The sequence below is a fragment of the Poeciliopsis prolifica genome, unplaced genomic scaffold, assembly GCF_027474105.1.
Source record: "Poeciliopsis prolifica strain line A6 unplaced genomic scaffold, Auburn_PproV2 SCAFFOLD041, whole genome shotgun sequence".
Taxonomy (NCBI): domain Eukaryota; kingdom Metazoa; phylum Chordata; class Actinopteri; order Cyprinodontiformes; family Poeciliidae; genus Poeciliopsis; species Poeciliopsis prolifica.
In genome coordinates, this window is record NW_026562416.1 from 4042914 (window position 1) to 4063981 (window position 21068).

A 21068-nucleotide genomic window follows, 5' to 3' on the forward strand; every position below is an offset into this window, starting at 1 on the left:
TGATTTATTTTTCATTATACACTCTGTAACAACTTAATCAGAACAGCATCAATGGCCTGACAAACATTTTGTGAGAAATGTAGCTGACATAAAGTCACAGACATTAGAAATGTATTTTCTTCTTGGTTAATTTAGACACCCTTGATCAGAGCCATGATTATCTGAAATTGGATCAATATATCCCAAACTTTTTTAATAAAAATGTTTGTAGTGAAAAACATATTTACCTACCAATAATAAAACTGTAATTTGAAAATATGAGAAGAGGTATAATTTTTTTTCTGTTTTGCTAAATGTTGATAACATTGCTTTCCCAGCATCTCGATAACATAAAAGAAGAGAAAGTAAACATGATCCGCTTTGCTTTCACCTTTTGCCTTTGTATCATGACCTACCAATTCAGCTAATTGTGTAGGGGTTAACTGTATATGTATAGAGAGTTTTATGCCTGATAGTTTCTTGTATAAATTCTTCTTCTAAATTTTTGCCAAAACAAGAAAAACAAATCCCAATCAAACTTGTTGGGTGGTAGCATTAATGGATATTTTTTGTATTTAAAAAAAAAAGAAAAGAAACTTTGGGAATGAATGTGCTACAATTTCTGGAATGAAACTAAATATGTAACTCAGAGACTTTCTATGGATCTGACTGGATAGTTGAGGATCCTCTGCAGAATCAAAGGTTTCGGTGATTTGCATGAAATGTAAAATACTATTTTACTAATGGTGTCACCAATGATCACTAATGATTTGATATTCAAATCATTAGTGATCATTGGTGACACCATTAGTAAAATTATCTTGATTTTACCATTAGTAAAATCAAGATAAAGGACATTTAACAATCATGACCCAACACAAACAGTTAAGCTAACTGTTTTAAGGAAACTATACAACAAATTGCATTTGAATCCATTTGAGTCACATTGCACTTCTCAGATTGGTAGATTTCAATGAAATCTCACTCACCCAAGTTTGAAACAGAAAGTTTATAGAAGAAATGAATCTAATTACTGAAAGTGCACTTTGAGTAACTCAAACTTGTTGGGGAGCAAACTGGAAACTTGTGTTTACTTCATGTGGCATTGTTTTACTAATGTGACAACTGCTATAGTCATATGTTCAATGCTGAAAAGCAATTCAAAATCAGTGAAAACAAAGTTTTGCTGGTTAAATAAGTGCAAATATGTGCTATTTTAGAATTCAAATCCCACATTTTAATTTGTCTCCAATCTGAATTTATCTTGTTTCACAGTAACTGCAGTGATTGCTTGTTTTTGTAGCTGAGTAGCAATCATCCTTAAAATAAGCCATTGTTTTAAGCCTTTTTAGATTTATGGGGAAAAACTATATGCTTACAAGTTGTGATACTATGATAAAAAAGAAACATGTAGTCAATGCAGTGTTAAGAATATTTTATTATTCTTTATTATGTAGCTTTTAGATAAGAAATGATTTAGCTGCTGATAAGAATTTTTGAATATTTTTTATTTTGAATTGCTAAGAGTTAAGCATTCGTGCTTACGAATACTCACATGCAATCATAGTACACATGCAGGCACACATAAACATGTCTATGAAACTGAGCGTGAAAATCTCTGAAAAATCCAAACAAAGTGTTTCTTTTGAAAACACAGCAGCAGAGAAATGAAGCTTTTTAAAAAATATTTATTTTATGTTTACCTCTTTTGCTAAAAGTTTTATTTTTATTTTTTTCCCCAAGCTGTGATGTGTAAAAATTAACTCTGCATCATAAGTATGCAATCAACCCAGGCTGAATTATGTAAGAGTTGGTGGACATCTTGAGTCAATTATATTAGACTCAATTGAAAACAATATTTATTTAAATGAGCTGCTTTATTGCATAACTTTATTTTTGTCATGCCTGAAAGTGTACCATTTGCAGTGTTTTGTTAACTTTGAACTCAATAAACTTTTGCCTGGCTCCAGACTTCTATTGGCCTATTTGTTAATTATGCAGATTTTTAATGAACACCCTCAAATCAGAATAGTTGTGAAGCATCATTGTTGTGCTTAACTGAGAAATATTTGTCCAGCGATAACATATAAAAAAATTATGTCTCGCTTTTTATTTAAGGCAAAAACAGCTGCTGAAAAAAATAAAAAAGGGGAATTAATCAAATTCTCCTATTATATTTTTATTAGTTATTTTTTATTATGCCTTTTGATGATTTATGTGTTAGTAAATGAAAAAGATGCATATAAAACATATAAATTGATTAACATATAAAACAATCTATCACATAATGTCAAGAGAAAAACAACTTTGTTTCCAGAGTCTCTTGGAACCGATGCTATTGCCCACAAAGTTGGGCTTTTAGGAAAGACGGAGTTAAAAATGACCAAGATGCCACAAAAGGGTAACTTTGTGTTGTGTAAAAAAAAAAAAACAAAACTTTTTGATTAATAGTTGGAAAAGAAACGTTTTTCTTTCTACAGTTTTATAAATAATTCATTATAATAACATCTAAATCAAAGGAATAATCTATCAGGCTGATATTGTCTTTGTTTTATTGAACTCCAAGGTCTATTCAGCCATTTCCTCTCTCAAGCTAGTTGAGAATGCATCTTGTGATTAATCCAGTACTGACAAACATTTGACATAACTCTGGACAAGAAATGTAACAGATCAAAGAACATGTCAATAAAAATAGCATTTTTGATACCATCATTCAGCGCCCTAAAAATTATATGCGCTATGGTGTGTCATTGTTAAAGAGTGACTCATTCATTACAAAACACATTTGCTTACTACATTTTTTTTCATGATTTGTTTGCAGATTAAGTGATAATGAAACTCGTTATTTTTTTCTGTGGTGTGTTTCACCATGCCAGACCTGAGTACATCATTCGAACTGTGCTGCCTTGTTCCCGTTTTGTACAAGGAAGACATAAACAGCAGAGAAGAATATTGTTCTCAAAATGTATACCTTTTTTGCACATGGTGATGCATTTCAACATATATGCCTGGCTCCAGATTTCCAGTTGTCTATTTCTTAATGCCTGTTTAGTATTTCAACATAACAAGTATGTTGAAATATATACATAGCCGTTTAATATCCATTGCAGTTTTTCATCCTTTCCGTCACAATTTCCATTTGAACCAGGGTTTCAACTTTACTGAAGGTTAGCTTGAGACAGAACAATAGGTTGACCTTCCTAGCATAAACAGTGCGGATGATGGAAGATGTCAGTTGCTTGTGGTCTTAAATTCTTTTCTGATAAAAAGAATTTTATCTTTTTATCAGCTGATAAAGCTGATAAAAAGTGTTCCTACTGCTGCTAAAATTCTCTGCTCCAGGCTTTTGTTGAACAACTTTATATTATCATTGATAGATTTCAACTCGCCTGACAATAATTATAAAGTTTGAAACTTCCTCTTAGAAGTTGAGGTCACTGCTGACTGCGACTGATTTAATGCTGTCTGTGCCATTGAGCTCACAGCTGCACTTTTAATTTGAGCAGCAGGAACAGACTGTTCTCATCTAAGGAGGGAAGGTTGGAGGCATTTTGGGGGAGACAGATTTGGGCATCTGGTCTGTCCTAATTTGTGCAAGTTATTTAAAACAAACTTAGCTGCAATGAGAACGGTGGATTTAAATAATTCAAGATGCCATCACAGTAATGTGAAGTAATCAGAAAGACAAACCTATGGGTGAGCAGGTTAAGTTTATCCATGATAGAGAACATCTGAGGCTTGCCTAGAATCACCTTGCTGGGCTTGCCTTAACCATGGATTTCAAAAATAATCCAAAGAACATGATGTAGCTGAGGTACTGTCAAACTAAGACACTCAAACTATCAGCTGCACTCCAAAAAATCTTGCATCATACCACGGCTCCAAAAACATTTTAGCATTTTTTTTTTATTATTATTTTGCAAATAATTGAACAATGTTAAACTTTATTTTGTTTTGGCATATATAACAAAAAAATTAAATAGTTAAAGTTTTTTTTTAATTTAAGATTTTAAGGAACCGACCAGTTCACTTTGTAAAAATACTATATAAACAATAACATTTGTTCTTTTATTCCTATATTGCTACAAGTTAAAATTTTCTTTGTGTTCAAGGAACATTTGTTGATCTCAGATAAAAAAAAAAATTTTCCATGACTGTTTTAGTCTTGGCCAATTAAACCTGACCCTCTCTGGCAATGCTGCCTGTATGGAAAAATAAAATAAAAGTCCTTATTATGGTTCCTTGAGCACCCGAACACTTTGAACAATAGTTTGCACCTTTTCTGTCTTTCATATCTGCAGTAAAAACCTAATTTTCCACCCGTAAGTTCTTGTTTTGTTTTTTAACCGAATAAAAAAAAATCTGAATGAAAATAAAAAGCCGCATTTGAAAAGTGCAAAACACTTTGAACTTAATAAATTAGTTGTGCCCTATTTGCGCATTTGGCAGGAGAAACGGCCATAAAGTGTTTGAAATAAACTGCAATGAGTCTTTCACAACACTAATCCCAGTTTCACAATCCATGTAATGCATTTTCTATAAATTAATGGATTTTAGTGTAAGTTTCAACTGTTAAATTACAGGAGAAATAAAAATGGCCCCATCAATGTTTTGTTCAGATTACTACAAACCAGCTTAAGAGAATGGATGATTGCATCTTTAGTTCCAAATGAAGGACCGTATACGAACTGCTCTGGGTCCAGCGAGACCGCTACTTATTTACTTAAGTGGGTCTATAACAAGTTCTCTGGGGCTTTCCTAATTTAGCTTGTTAAGGCAACTGGTAACGTAATTATGAAAGGCAAATTACACAAAAAATGAAAACAGAAATACTGTATATGCAAATACATGATTAAAGCAGAGTATGGAATTTAATTTTCCTCAACAAATACATTCATGTTTAATAAAATATAGATTCTGTTGAGGCTATTTTGCCAGAGAAAAAGTATCTTTTAAAATAACATATGAGCAGGTTTTGAATAAACTTTTCATTACACAGAATATATAATTCGAAGCATCACCGCTTTGTGTTAATTCTCTTTTAGACAGCCAAATAGTTTTCACATACCTGCTTCTGACCATTTCAACGAGTCTACCTCATAAGAAGCTTCTGAACTTTGTTAGTGATCTGCTTCTGTTTTGTATTCATGCAAGAACTCACATCATTGCTGTAATAATCATGCACAGTTTGCCTGATTTGTTCTTGAAATCTACTTCCCTACTTTTCCTCCAGCATCAGCAATCCCCTGAAGTGTGTTGATTCTGTGTTGGCTGCAGAAAACTCTTCCATCCACTCAGAGAGAGAGTCTGAGTTACTTCAATAATGCAGTCATAACACTGAATAAGTATACCTGAGTGTATGCTTATGACTTGTTTCAGATCGGAAACCTCACATGGATCATGTGGTGGGTCAGATTGTTTCAAACAAAAATAATCAAAATGTTGAGTGCTTGACTGAACTCCGTCCATGTAATTTATCCAAAAACCCTTTGATTGGTTAACTGAAATCATACATTTTTTTTCTAGTCAAATAGGCAAATATTTATATCATTGTATTTAGTTACATGATTATCTTTCTGCTAAAATTATTTTGTAACTTAAGCTTGACATTCGTGATTACAGAAGTTCAGTTTCCAACTATTTATATCGCTGCTGTTGTACTGTGATGGTTTAAAGAGTATATGGAGACTTTCATCGTGTGCTTAATGATGCTAGACTGTTTTATTAACTCCCCTCCTCAGGAACTATAGGTAGAAAATACCTTAAACAACATCTGGTGCAAAGCATTTTTATTTATGTTTTCTTTTTTGCGTACTGTCCCTGTTTTAAATAACCTAATAAGCCTAAAAATACCACCCAAATAGTGAATGGATGAATAATAACGGTGAGGTACTTTTCTTACAAGTGGGTGGGAAAACTAGTAGTTAGAGATGATTGGGGGATTTTTACAGATAAGCAGAAGCTGGAAAAGACGTGAGGACAATGTTTCAGAAGAACAAAAATCAGAAGCAATCAGATCAAGCAAGGAAACTCTTTTGAAGCGTACAGGCCACCACGTAAATCCCAACAACATCCATTGAGTTTTTTATGTTATATGACAAAATCTGAAATGGTCAAAGAAGCGTGAATGTGTGTGCAAGACAAAATGTCTGCTTGCCATTCATGATATACAAGGTTGCTTTCTTGGTAATTTCAGAAAAAGGATTTGTGCTGTGAAGTAACTCTACATCTGTTGTTCACATCAAACAACTTAACATCCCATGCTGTGGTGGTGCAGCTACCTCTCATGTGGATTTAAGATGCCCTGTGGTTTTGGCAACAGCTTGTAAGAAGAAAATGAAAACAAAAAGAACCAGTAAAACCTGACCTCCTGCCAGAGCTGACAGGCTTTTTCTCTCCAGGAAAAATGTTGAAATGCAAGATGGAAGTTCAGGGTGAAAAGCAGCTGTTCTTCTGGAATGCCCTTGGGAAAGCTGTCAAATCTCTTCTTGATGTCTCGGCTTTGAAAAATTCACATTGTGCAGTTCAAAGTACAATCCAGGGCTAAGTACTTGTGATTAAGCTATCGCACCAACAGGAAGAAAGTTGGATGGATGAGGCATGCCAAGATGCTGTGACCGCAGCACAAATGACTCACAAGTCTGTCATCTCTCCTGTGAATGTTCATTCCTCATCTTCAGTGAGGAATCAAACATGTCCAAGACAGAAATCCCTGTGTTTGGGCAGCCAGTGTCAACATCTTAGCTTCTCTGTGTGCGAACAGAATTTACAAAGTAATTTTTCTTTAATCTCAACAAAATCCTCTCAGTTGTTACATCCATCGCTTTATTTCCCCATCTCAGCACTACTCGCTAACAAACACACACACGCACACACACACACACGCACACACACACACACACACACACACACACACACACACACACCCACAACACACACACACACACACACGCATGCACACCCCCACACACACGCGCACACACATACACACACACACACACACCCCCCCCCACACACACACCTCCCCCCCCACACACACACACCCTCACACACACACACACGCACACACACGCACGCACACACATACACACACACACACACACTCCCCCCCACACACACACCTCCCCCCCACACACACACACACCCTCACACACACACACACGCACACACACGCACACACACGCACGCACACACACACACACACACACACACACACACACACACCAGCTTCACCATAGACTTTGGAATTCACTGTTGCCATGGCAATGGACTAGAGCACGCTCTCTCGCATCGCTTGTTCTTTTTTTTGCTTTCTCTCTCTCTCTCTTTGTGGAGGGAAACCAGCTTCTCTTATTTACCCGGGGGCTTGATTTTGCTGTTGGCTACAGGTTACAGGTTTTGGATATTTGCTTTTTTTTAAAAAAGACAAAGAAGTCATTTTAGATTGCAAAAGGCTTGTATTCACAGGGAATGCTTTTGCACAGAAGCATCTCCTGGTTTTCATACTCATTTCTCATCTGTTAGTCGAATTCACCGCCCACCTCATTTCGTCTTCTTCTTTCTGTGTTTGCTTTCTTCACTTTATATTCCCCGTGATTTGATTCTGTTCATCTCTCTCTCTCTCTCTTTTGTCTTTTCTGGCAGTCTCTCTCATTTGCTCCCTCCTCACCCCACTTTCCCAACGCCACCTCCTTCTTGCCTCTCTCAGTTGCAGAAGATGACTGCCATGGTAATTCAATAGGAGGAGCGGACAGCGAGTGAAGCACCCACCACCTGCTAAGAACAAGCAAAGGAGTGGCAAAAAAAGAAAAAAGAAAGAAAAACAGAAAAAACTAAAAAGAAAAGAGACCGCAAAGAAGTAGGAAGGGCTCAGATTCGGGGAAGTAGCAGTGAAAAGAGAGAAGGAGAAAGGGGAGAGAAAGCAAAGGCTAAACGGTGGATGGAGGCGGTTCGGACCAGGGTTACGAAGCTCTCTTCACTGACGAAGAAGAACAGCAGCAGCAGCAGCAACAGCAGCAGGGGGGACAGGAGATGGAGACGAAAGGAAGAAGCATGCCCCCAGGTAATACACTTGCATACGCATGTGCTTTTGCATTCAACCGACACACATCTGGATTTGTGTAGGTACACATATGAATCATGCATCTGTATTTAAACAGATAAATAGACGCACATGACTTACTGCCATTCAGGAAACGACCTATCCACATTCACACCGGCTCCCACCTTAAGGTGCTGCTGTGTCCAGAGGTCTGGGTTCAGCTTTGGGACATATTGCTATGATCTAGTGTAAAAAGCTGAGGATTTGGCCATGTTTGGGTCAGAAATGGCTCAAGTGATGGACATTGGTTAGGTAATACAGTTTAACACACAGAGCAATTACAGTTATATAAGTGATTGCTCTTTTAGTTGAATTTTCATTTGAGTTGTCTTTAGATGCATGTTCTCTACCCGTCACAGCTTTGGTTGGTTAAATCACCTAAATTACTTCTAATTTGACCCAATCAGAATCGAGTGCAGCTAGGAAGGATACATAGCTCTGTGGTGATCTCTTGTTGAACACAGTTAATTGTAGACATTTAATTTTTCGACATGAAAAAAGTGCTTCATTACAGCATCATGCAATATCAAAGACCTTAAGAATATGTATTTAATTTTTTTGTTGTTTGTTTTGATTTGATCCTTTGATAGTTTATTTTTATTCCTACTTATTTGAATTAGACAAATTAGATCAAATATCCAACATTCAAGAAACCTCCATTTCAAAACAGTTATTTTTTAGTTAGGTAAGATGTAATATTATCAGTTTTTAAGAAGTCTTAAATAACAAGATTAAATGTGAATAGACATACGGGAAGCCTGTTTCTTTTTGGGGCCAACAAGGCAGCAGGTTGATCAGAGAAAGAAAACACAACAAAACAAGTTTTCTGCGTTTAAAGCAATAATGCAGAAGTTATTTATTGTGTAGAAGCATGATGGATGGATGGATGGATGGATGGATGGATGGATGGATGGATGGATGGATGGATGGATGGATGGATGGATGGATGGATGGATGGATGGATGGATGGATGGATGGATGGATGGATGGATGGATGGATGGATGGATGGATGGATGGATGGATGGATGGATGGATGGATGGATAATTGAGAGGAAGATAATGTGTATAGGAGGTGAAACACAGCTTTTGACTTTCACTTTTGACTTTCTGCACAATAGCTAGAATGAATGCATCTATGTCTCCCTATTTATCACCATTTTTTGACTGATTTGTCATTGGATTTTTTCCTGTGGCCTCCCAGCTACACCTCCAACCAAAACTTTCAAGACATTTTAAATGAGTCTTTGTTTGTTCTACACATTTTTCACTGTTAAAAGAAAAAAGTCATAACATCAGTCAGATCCAAACTCAGTTCAAAAAAATCTTCAAATGAATTATTGAGCATATAAAACCTCTTCCATACATTAGAGGAAAATAAAAACCATATGCATTTTTAAGAGTTTTGGATTTTATTTCAGTACAGCATAAAAGAAATGCTATAAATATGAACCATGGTAACAGTAATTATGCTTGTACTTGATACTTAGCAAAGCAAAATGCATCAAAGAACATTGTGAATCTTATTATTTTACACAGCTTTGTTGCCTTTGATGAACAGGACCAAAAATCTGAATTTTAAGTATTTGACCTGGAAGGCTCTGAGCAGAGTCAATTACTACATAATGGACCAATGTTGATCAATGACTGATTGGCTGGTGCTTCACTCCTCAGCCAATAATAATTTAACTGGTAAACAGGAATCTTGAAAATACAAGTAATTCATGAAACGGTTCAAGCCAAGACATAATGATTTATCTACACACTTAACATATCTGTTATAACATTTTTTTCAACACTCCATGTAATAAAATACAAACAACTACCAACATCTGTAGCTGTCCTGCATCCACATTTACAATTTTCACATCTTGCTCAAGCGATGTGGACATTTTGTTTCCAGCTGGCTGCACTCTGCCAACCTTTCTTCACAGCTTTGGGCTATATATGCCGTGTTTTGATTAAAAACTACTCAAGTGTGTTTACATAGAATGCAGGGAAGGAATCAACGCCATCAGTAGGTCCCAACAGTCACCTCAAGTGGGCCCATCAGGGACAGTAGATCTGTTTATACATCATAAGTTAACAGTTTAATTTACAAAAAGAGGCAAACAACTGACAGCTAGTGGCTGTTTTTATAAAGCTTTTTATGGTTTCCCATCCTTCCTGGAGAAAAATAAAATACAAGCTTTTGATAACTTAAAGCAAATTTAACTTTGCTCATTCCACCAAAATGGATGTATTTTCTACAAGGACAGTTAAAACATTTACCACAAATGTAATGCTGAATAAATTAATGACAACATTGATTATAAAGCATCATAAGAGAAAAGATCGGAAAAGACATGTAGTGGGTTGTTAAATGTATTGCCAATTCAGACAAGCCTCTTCTGGTTCTACTTAAAGGTCAATAGTTACCTAATGCTCTTCTAACAACTTATTCTCTTCCACTTGATGTTTTATCAACAGGTGGTCTTCATTAACATTTAGCACTGAGTATTGAATCAAACTAAAACTTTCTGATTCTTTTTCTTTTTTTGTATTAGACGTCAGTTTCCTTCCACGCCCTGCGATGATTTGGTGGGAACGAGGCATTCAGGTGCTGTTGACCACCATGGGGGCCTTTGCGGCATTTGCTCTCATGACAGTGGCCATTGGCACAGATTACTGGCTGTATGCCCGTGCATTCATCTGCAACAGCACAGCCAACTCCTCCCAGGAGGATTCCTCCAGCAACAAGGACAAGAAAGACCCCGGGGCTCTCACCCACTCTGGCCTCTGGAGGATTTGCTGCCTTGAAGGTACAGCTGGTGTTTAACACCAAATATCTGTCTGGTATGATAAGTATGTATTTAATTGCTAGGTGGGAAGGATGAGGGACTTTTTGAGATGAGTGTGCTCATCAGAGTAATCAGACATGACATAAATAGGTGTACAATCACAGACACATACCACAAACAGTATCCATCTGATATATAGTCTTCCTGACATTTTGTCATCTACTACTAATGTTTTAGTCATGGTGAAGGATTCATCAAATTGTGGTCATTTTGTTTCTGCCACTTTTCATGGCTGGAGAACAATCAGAGCTGTGGTCAATTTAAAAAGACAACAAAAATAGAACTGCTAGCAAATATGCCAACCCACCACGCATTGACTATTTCATATCACCACATTTTTCACAGCACCAAATTAGATTTTGCTTGTAGACAAAGTTCAGGCTTTAAAGTTGTAGAAGCAGATGCAGATGTAGATGTAGATGCTTTTTGTCATCATGAGGGCTAAGCGCTGCTCAAATGTTTTTGTTTTTCTTTCTTAAGGTTATTTATTTAGAATGAATGAATAAATAAAAATCCTTAAATTCACTAAATATTTCTAGAGGAACTGTTTCTTGACATAACATATGAAAATACTTAGACTATAGATCATTAATGGCCATGCCTTCATTGCATAAATTAGGAACTATTGCTATGTAGCCTCTGGTTTAATGATGTAAGCCTTCTTTGCACTGTCCATGGTGCTGAAAAAGCAAACTACTGTAAATGCACTTAGGTTTTTTTCTGCTTCTACACCTATTGAGTGATAATCTGCCAATAAAAGTAATTAATTAATTCGGTTCTTGTCTTGCCAGATTTGACCAACCAGTTACATTTTTAAAGTAAATTGTGTCTATAATTTGTGACCGGTCCTAAAAATATCCTGTCAAAATATATTTTGTTTCTTGATAGATTTTATTGCTCAAGCCTTAGCCTTTGGAAACAGGGACTGGTTTTGATTCTTTAACTTCACTGTTAGGTAAATTCACATTTTGACCATATGATTTTTATGCTAGGTTTCGACTCCAACTTGTGCAATTTTGAATGTGATGATTCAAAATTGCATCCATTTGGAAGCAAATGGTTTTAAGCAATTAAGTGATGTCTATTTGTGTAATTAGGTTGGTGTGGCTTATGATTAACATCATATGTCAAAATTTTCCTAATTGCTGTGCAAGATATATTTGTCAGGTAAAGTGGACCAAGTAAGATTTAACAGGGTCTAAAAAGTCAACAATTGTAAAATCTTCTACAGAGACCAATAATCTTGAAATAATCAAATAATCAAAATATTGTGTGTGAGTACAGAACCATTAAACATTGTTTCAAAGACTCAACAGCACCCAAAGAAATGTGGTAAGAAAAAAAGGACACAAAATGAACTGCCAATATCTTGAGATAGATAACAATAGAAGATACCAAAAAACATTCTCCTAAAGTGCTGTCATAGCTGCAATCTACCTCCAGTACCCAGATGTACAGTGTGTTCAGTAGTCAGAGTCAGGGGAATAGCATGAAAGGCTGAAACTCAACCACCATTGACCAAACTATGTGTTGAAATAATTGAAAACTGATCAGGAAATTTCTAAAGAAACATTTTTCAAACGAGATTGGAGTGACTCTTGACAGCCCAGATGGATGAAAGTGTTATAACTGAAGAGGAAGTAGTTGGAAGATTTTGGACAGAAGGTGCACTCAAAATAATCAGACTCTTATAAATAGACAACTTTGATTAGACAGAGCAATGCTCCATTGAATAAACTGCATGGCTTCTCAGAAAAAGACTTTATAGATGAAAGAAAAATAACATCATTGCCTTCTTACCTGACAAACCATTCCTTAAACATTAGAGGGAAACTGACAGACTCTATAAATTTAATCCTTCTATTGTTGAAAATATCTATAGTTCTATTAGTAACTATTTTTATTTTATGTCGGAAAATTATATTTGTAAATTTTGAGTTGTCTGTTTGTTATTTTTCTTTTTATAAATTTCAAATCAACAAGTGAGAGGAAAATATTTCCCCTTTTCTTCCAATTGCATAATAATTTTGCACACTGTTGATTGTCCAATAATTGTGCTCATCTCGCTTTTCTCCCACAAAAAGCACAAACCTCACTTCTGTTTACTAAAATATGCAACTGAAAGGCTTATTGAGATCTTGGATTGATTATAGGCATTTCTGAGTAGATATTTTATAACAAAATTAATCCTCAAAAATAGAGCTTTGTACAAAGTGTACTTCCATATCCTTCCTCATCCTCCCCTCTGTATTGCGCTCAGGCTTGAAGAGAGGTGTGTGTTCCCAGATCAATCATTTTCCCGACGATGCAGACTATGACCAAGATGCTGCAGAGTATCTGCTTCGTGAGTATCGCTTACAAAATGCATCACAAATTCACACAAAAAAATGCATTGAGACATAAATAACAGTTCAGTGGCATACCCACACACAGCACAGCGAACAGCACGTACACTTGCACACACACATAAATGTTTCAATTGCGCAACGATACAAAAAGGAGCAGAATGGGGGAGGTGGGCGGACACCATTGCACGGATGTCAGATTCAAGCAAAGTGTTGCTGGAGGTGTGCGTGTCTGCAGGGTTTACGGTTGCACAGGTGCATGGTGCTTTGAGTCTGGGGGTGTACACAAGGCTGTGGTTTTCACAGATCGACTGAGAGAACAGTCTTCACTGATAGACTATTTTTAACCAGGATTTATTGCATTTCAACATCCATTTCTCCTTTGTAAATGTAGACCCTCTTTATACCACCATTAACCTTTTTACTTTGCAAGGTATGTACTGCATTTATGTTATGTAAAAATTCATATTTCTGGGAAGGAAGCTGGGAGGGTAGTGTGTGTTTTAGTTTATTAAACTGAATAAACTATTATGTTATGTGCACCTGTTCATTGTTGCATAATTATTTTTGATTTGCTTAATAATGTCATGAAAAAAGCCTTTTTACCTTCTTTCAATCCAAAAGGCAAAAGTTAGGTAAAAGTAAAATATTTATAATTTAAATAATATTCAAGAGAAGCATATAATCATGTTGTTTTTATTCTTGTGAACATCAAATCTGAAGCCAGTAAAGCTTGCAGATTGCATCATTTTTATTGTGATCTCCTTGAACTTTTCTGTATATGCTGAACTGAACATCTGCTTAGCGGAAAAAATAAGTATAGAATGTTGAAGCTTCGACCTCTGAGTGCTATAGACTGGTTTCTTTGAATTACATTCAGCATTTCTTTTATCCCAAACACATCAAATGATCCCAGAAAATTTGTTTTTGGTCATTCTCAAAAATCTTCTTTGAATACATAGAATGTTCACTGATAACATTTACAGAGGCCCATTCATATATTCATCAATTGTTTCACTTTTACGCAATCAATTAAAGTTAGGTGTGTCAGGAACTGGCCTTTAACATGAAACTTTAAGAGTTTGATTACAAATTTATTTTCCCTATGTTTACCTAGACTTTGTCAGACACTTAACCTTAATTTCCCGTATAAACTGGGTGTCATTCATGAACATTTTGTGACTGCCAGTTCATTTTAAGGAAGATATGTAATATTTATGCAACAGTATGCAAGTTAAGTCCATTTACAATTTCATCTCAGGTTACATAAGTTTAAAATGACAAATTTTGCTGTACATCAGGATTATACAGTACATGGAATTGAACAATTTAGCATTTTAATCATCTCTACTGTCTCCTGACCCTTTACATTTTAAATGATGAGATAATGTAATACTTTCGAGAGCTGTAAAACAGACTGAGAGCTGGAATTTGAGGTTTTTGGTTGTTTGTTTGACAGTTAAGGAAAAACTATGTTAATGTTTCAAGTTTCAAAGGGAGAGCTTTTCCACAGCACTAGAATTATGTTTTATCATTAAAAAACTGTAGTGTTGAACATTTGGGAGAAAAAGTAGCAACAATTCTGGATCCTGGCAAAGACCATCTGAAACAATAATGTTTCCATTGCCATCTGCAGGTGTGGTTAGAGCTTCCAGTATCTTTCCAATCCTCAGTGCTATATTGCTCCTGTTGGGCGGAGTGTGTGTTGCTTCCAGCGGCTTCTACAAGAGCAAAAGGAACATTATTCTCGGAGGAGGAATTCTCTTTGTAGCAGCAGGTAAGACTGGAGCCTTTCTGCAGGTATTCTTTTACTGTGAGACATTAGTGAGATCAATGAATTTATAAACAAAATCCATATTGACATTCTTACTATGCCTTTTTCTTACTATACCTTTTTCCAACTGAAAAAGTTGTCCAATGTGTCAACTTTCAAAGTTCCATAAAGCTGAGGTGCATTTGTGTGTCAGGAGCACATCTACTTTCTGTCTATCTCTCTAGGGCTTAGCAACATCATTGGGGTGATAGTATACATCTCTGCAGCTCTCAGCGACATTTCTCCAAAGAAAGATGAGGATAAGAAGTGGCACTACTCTTATGGCTGGTCATTTTACTTTGGCGGTCTGTCCTTCATCCTGGCTGAGATGGTTGGAGTCCTGGCTGTCAATATCTACATTGAGAAGAACAAGGAGCTGCGCTGTCGCTCTCGCACTGACCTCTTCAAGAGTACCACGCATGCCATGCTGCGTCTGCCCAGCTACCGCTTTAGGCGGCGCTCGCGCTCCAGCTCCCGCTCCACCGACCCTCCTCGTTCACAGGAGACGTCCCCTGTCGGAGCTTCCAAGACCTTCACTCTTCCTCCGTCTGCTCCTCCTTTCTCTGTTGCCACTCTGCCCAACCCACACCACAGCAGCAGTGGCGGGAGTGGTGGAGGTGGTGGTGGTGACATCTCCATGTACACCCTGTCTAGGGACTCCAAGCTGGGGAGCCTGGGAGGAGGCGCCCCACCTCTCTACGGCACAGTGGACCGGGCCACGCTTTATCAGCTTCACAATTACTTCCCGAAAGATTCCAGCGGCAGCAGTGGAGGCACAGGAGCAGGGGCGGTGATAAGCAGTGGTACACTCCCATCTCACTCAAAGTCCAACTTGGCAGCTGCAGCAGCTGCTGCTAATGCTGCCCCACTGAATACCTCCACCTCAGCTGTTGCGCCGGCCCCATCAGCCCCAATCTCAACAGCTACAATGGAGCGAGACAGGGGCAACGTTGGAACCCTGGACCGGCTGACAGCCAAAAGGGACAGGGATAGCAACTCCGATACACTTAACAGGAAAACAACGCCTGTTTAAAATGTTTTGAATGGCCTCAAAAAGTATAAAAAGTTAGGGCTTAAAATGGGTGGGCAACATTTCAACAGTAAGGGTTTTTGTCCTTGAGTCTGGGAGTATCTAGCTGCCATAGATACAATATCATAAACAGTCATAAAACACCTAATACTCTGTGGACATTGATGACAACTGCCTGCCTTAAAACCATCAAAACATTCAGTGTGTTTTTTTCTGTTTACTTTTGTTTTTTTGTTTTCCTAACTCAATTGTGCAAATCTGATAAAATAACAGAATAGAACAGTTCATACTATTAATTTCCCAGGTATAAAGCTGTAGTTTACTCATGTAATGTCCCATTTGGCATTTATAATGTCTGCAAGAGACTAAAAACACTCAAAGATGACCAATTAGAAGACATGCCAAGATGAAATAAGCCATAGTTTTGTCACATGTATGTTCAAAGGAACAGAATGTCACAAATTATTGCCACGTGAAGAGCTTTTCAGGGTCCAGTTCTGGATCCTAAGTAGCTGCTTGTCCTCTGGTCCACAGAGTAACACCTCACTCACATCGCCTTATGTCAATGTCACACAAGGGAGAAGTGTGACTCACTACAAGACTATTTATTTTTCTTGACATGTTATTGAAATTATTTCTTGCACCTTTATTTAAAAGGTGCAAGAAAAAAATGTTTAAATGAAAGCTTTCATAGGACATGATTTTGGCAAATTTGAAGAAAGATTGTGGTTAGGTGAGTCCAAAAATGGCTTCACAGTATAGTTAAAAATCAATATTTCACATAAACATTGTGGTATCAGGATCGTGCTACGGGAATTATTTTAAATTCTTTTCAATACTAAATCAAGCCATACGTTTAAGATTTGTATTTGAAAACCCAAGTTAAACCATTTCAATTTCACAATTATGCATAATCATGTATTTATCAATAACTCAAAATCTGAGTAAAATACATTACAGTTTGTGATTGTTTGTGAAAAAATGCAAAAAAAAAAGGGTCAAGAGGTACGAGGATTCCTCACAACCAACTTAACCTAATATTCATCTATTTATTGTTTAAACAAGAGACTGTTAAAAGTGCATATATGCTCAAACTGAGACTGAACTAAAATTACAATTTTTTTGCCTTTCAAGTATTTAATTTTTGTTGTGAAACGTCAGGATATCCAAGATATTGTATAGGTAAAGTTAGGGATGGGATTAACTGTGGCAAAGTATTTTTTTGGAATGTTCAGCTAAGTTTCTCAGCGAGGGAATGATCATAATTGCAGCTATAAGTGCAACGAAAATTAATTGCAGTTCACGAGTGAGCAGCTGCACTTTTGACTCTGCTCATAAATTATGGTCACGGTGTGTCATCAGGAAGCCTTAATGTCAAAAGAAGTTTTATTTTCATAGAGAGAATGTTGTGAACATTATATGATATTTAATTGGTTTAAATGTTTGGGGGCATTTTATGACTGCTTATGACAATAATTAGATACTGGAGGCTCAAAGGCAGCATCTGTTGAATGTTCTTGCTAAGGGCTGAAAAGGCAAGCAACAGGCTGGGGTTGGGATCAATTTACACTCAGGGGGTGACATTTTATTTAAAATCAAAGGTTGAAAATTACTCTGTACAAAATATGGACTTATTCAAACTATATGTGTAACAATAGTATCTAGCACATCAGAATTGCAAGAAGTTAGTCAAATTTCAGGTGAAATACATTCTACAGTGTATTTTTAAGATGGTATACTAAATAATTAAAATCTGAAAGATTTATTTCTGATTTAATTTTCCAGACATTCAGCACTAGACTCTTAGATTGTTGTAAGTTCCAGACTGATGTATAGAAATCTGAATGCAGTTTTGACTGGACAAATTAGCCCAACCCTTACTATTAAGAAGTAAGAGAAAAATAGCCTATGTTCCAATTCCTAATTTCTATAGCTATAACTATATCATGTTTAACAAAATAGAATAATAAATGTATTATAAAATAGTAGAAAAAAAATCCACATATACAAAAACACACAAAGTCTGTAAATGGTAAACTTTGAGTTTTGTCATCATTAGTGGACATGAGGAGTGACAGTCATCTCCAGGTTACAGGAGATTGTAACTCTGAGTGTTGCTATCATGTTCTTGGTGTTTTTAATGATCATACTTGTTATTGCAGGGTATTTATACATTTAGATGTCATTGTTTTTATTTTAATTTCATAATCGTCTTAATTTCTTTTCTCCTGGTGTTGTAATCAAAAGTTGTAGAGTCACATCAAAACCGGTGCATAAAAAGAGGAAGGTCTACATATTCTGCTTTTATTAAATATCTTTATTGTTGTCTTTGCATTTGTTTGTGTGAGGAAAGGTAAATGAGCATTAATGCTCCACATCTCCAATGTTCTGCTATGACCTAATGGGCTCAGACTGGACAGTTATAATCTCTGTGGCTGACTGGTTAACAGCTAACCTGGATCAACTCGGGGTTACCTGCTGTGCTCAAGAGCACATCTGTAACTTGTTTTAGAAAAGTGTTTACTTATTTTTTTCTTCAAAACATCTATTGTTCTAATAAATTCATGACAATAAATGGGCAAATTTTAGTGCACTTTTTTCAAGACTATTATGCTTTTTTTAACACATATATTATTTTACTGAAATTATAACACTTTGTTTTACTTCTATGCTGTGGGTTTAAGTTTTTTTTTTTAATTTTATTGGCTTATTTTTTGTCAAATATTAAGAGTGGTTTTGTCCTCTATTTATAATTTGTCTTCACTTATTCCTGTTAAATGTCTATTTTATCTTACTTTGGTTCCTATCTGTTTTCTTTTGTTATCTTTTCTGTCTTTATTCCACTTTTTTGTCATCATTTCCTTGTAGGAAATGCATAGATGTTTTACTTTTGAAGCATAACCAACGTAGCCTAAAATCTGTGTTTTTTATTGTTCTAACTAGTGTATACCTGTAGGTGATAGAGTTTATATTAATATATTTATTTTGCTGGTGGTATGAATCATTATTCTTAATGTTATACTGTTTCAGAGTTCCAGCTCTTTTATCTTGGGACTAAAAAGGTGACAGTGGTCCCTTAGTGCTGGCAAAGTGAGCTGCCTGTGGTCTGTGTCGGTAATGCTAAATGTGTTCACACTGTAAACATTAAGTACAAAAAGCTACATCTGTTATTTCTAAGGCACAAATGTGTGTAAATACTGTGATGTAGGCATGGGCTGGTAAATTTATCACTGTTTCTTGGTACAATGGCATTTGCAAACAGAAAAGTTTAAATAAATTTGTGTAACATAATCCAATATCTTCTATGTAAAGAAGATAAGCACCAGTTAGCACGGTTCCTGCCACAATAATACCATGTATGGTGCTCCTATAGTTTCTTTTTTCTTCTGTTGTCAGAAAGGAAAAATATAGATGTCTTCTTTCAACCAAGAAGACACCCAGGAGCAGTTGATTGGCAGCAACAGGTATTGCTTTTTGCTGCACACAAGAGAAATCGCTTGTCATCCTGGCACTTTCCCTGGCAGATTTCAAATTATAGACAGTAATGACAATTTTTTGAAACTGCATTTTAAACTGTGGTATTTCTTGATACCTTGTACCCACCCCGTGCCTACTGATATGTGTCCTAAGCTTACATATGTTTTGTGAAGTGTTTCTAATAACTTTGTCTGCTATACATTTTTTTAAAATTATTTTATGGTTATGTACCAATGTTAAAGCCATTCTGAGGCCAATGTGAAAACCAAGTTCCTTTTCCAGCACTTTGGCTACTGACACAAGCTCAACTTGAAACTCTTCAGAGAGAAAACTGAGACGGATTCAAGTGTAACTAATGTCACTAATGTAAAAGGGAAGCAATACAATATACAGATTTTCTTTGGAAAAGACAAAAAAGATACAAGTATATACAAAATATAAATATATAGATATATTCAATAAAGTTCTCTATGTATAATTTCTTATGTCTGGTGGATTATTGTTCTGGTAATGTTCGGCTGTCCAGGTTGAAAAATAAACATAGGAAAGCAAGTACAAAAACTGAAATGATATAATTTATGAACAATGTTAAGATGGTTACTCCTCTGTTTATCTGTGAGAGCCTAATTCAAGTCAAGTATATATTTTAATCCCTAAAATGTATCTGCAGACATGAATACTGAATACAGGTGTGGGATTAGTGAATCCCACACCTGTATCCATTATTATCTTTCTCTTTGTGCAGTAGGAACAAGCACAACTTTTTTTGGTTTGTTTTGTTTTATTAAACTCCCATTACTCAACATCCTGACATGCAACAGTTAAGCACTGATTCAATACAGTTTCATGTCTCTAACTTGCATCTGACTACCATAAGCAGCAATATTTGGAACCGAGGATCTGATTACATCTACTCTTTGTGGAGCTTTTGTTGTGTACAGTAATGTGTAATAATAAAACTGAACTAAAAGCATTGCTGATTTTATGTTTATTTATCTTGCATTTGCAAATTATAATATAGTGTGAGAAGGTGCACCTCTTCAGACCATTTCAACAAACTTCTTCAACCAAAGAGTCATTTCAGTGCCTTTATCAAACTAATTGGACAAAACCACCCAGAATGAGTGGTTCAATTTGGATGTGATTTGGTTCACATGCAGATCAGTAATGGATGATTCAATTTGCCAAGAACTGGAAAGTTTAGAACCATTAGCGGTGACATGTCATAACTCAACCAACAGTCATCAATCACTATGGACATGTTGCCCTCACATCTTACATCATGAAGTTCCTGCAGAAACTCCTGTTTGCCCAGAGTAAGTAAACAAGCAAAAATCAAGATCCCATGCAGTTGCTTAACTCTGTGGATTTGGAGTTGAATAAACAATACACCTTCTTCAACAAACTCAGCATCAAGACAAAGCAGGCAGCACTGTGAAGAGAATGTTCTTGGATTTCTCCCAATTCAGTCTGATTTGCTTAGTC

The 21068-nt window shown here is 36.2% G+C and overlaps 2 protein-coding genes across 6 annotated transcripts in view; one reads left to right on the top strand and one right to left on the bottom strand.

Annotated features, from left to right (window-relative positions):
• The window catches only part of LOC129375967 (voltage-dependent calcium channel gamma-6 subunit-like), a 59488-nt gene that overhangs the window by 11960 nt on the left and 26460 nt on the right, over positions 1-21068 (bottom strand). The gene's annotated exons all lie outside the window — the stretch shown is intronic.
• Positions 7161-20061, top strand: LOC129375964 (voltage-dependent calcium channel gamma-4 subunit-like). Of its 2 annotated transcripts, none has more exons than XM_055055359.1 (6): positions 7161-7374; positions 7624-8041; positions 10625-10879; positions 13179-13262; positions 14900-15040; positions 15262-20061. In XM_055055359.1, the coding sequence occupies exons 2-6, from the start codon at positions 8011-8013 to the stop codon at positions 16107-16109; spliced, it is 1359 nt and encodes a 452-aa protein (XP_054911334.1). In that variant the 5' UTR covers positions 7161-7374; positions 7624-8010; the 3' UTR covers positions 16110-20061. The 2 variants fall into 2 exon arrangements, with proteins under 2 accessions (XP_054911334.1, XP_054911335.1); XM_055055360.1 differs by having other exon boundaries at positions 7161-7367.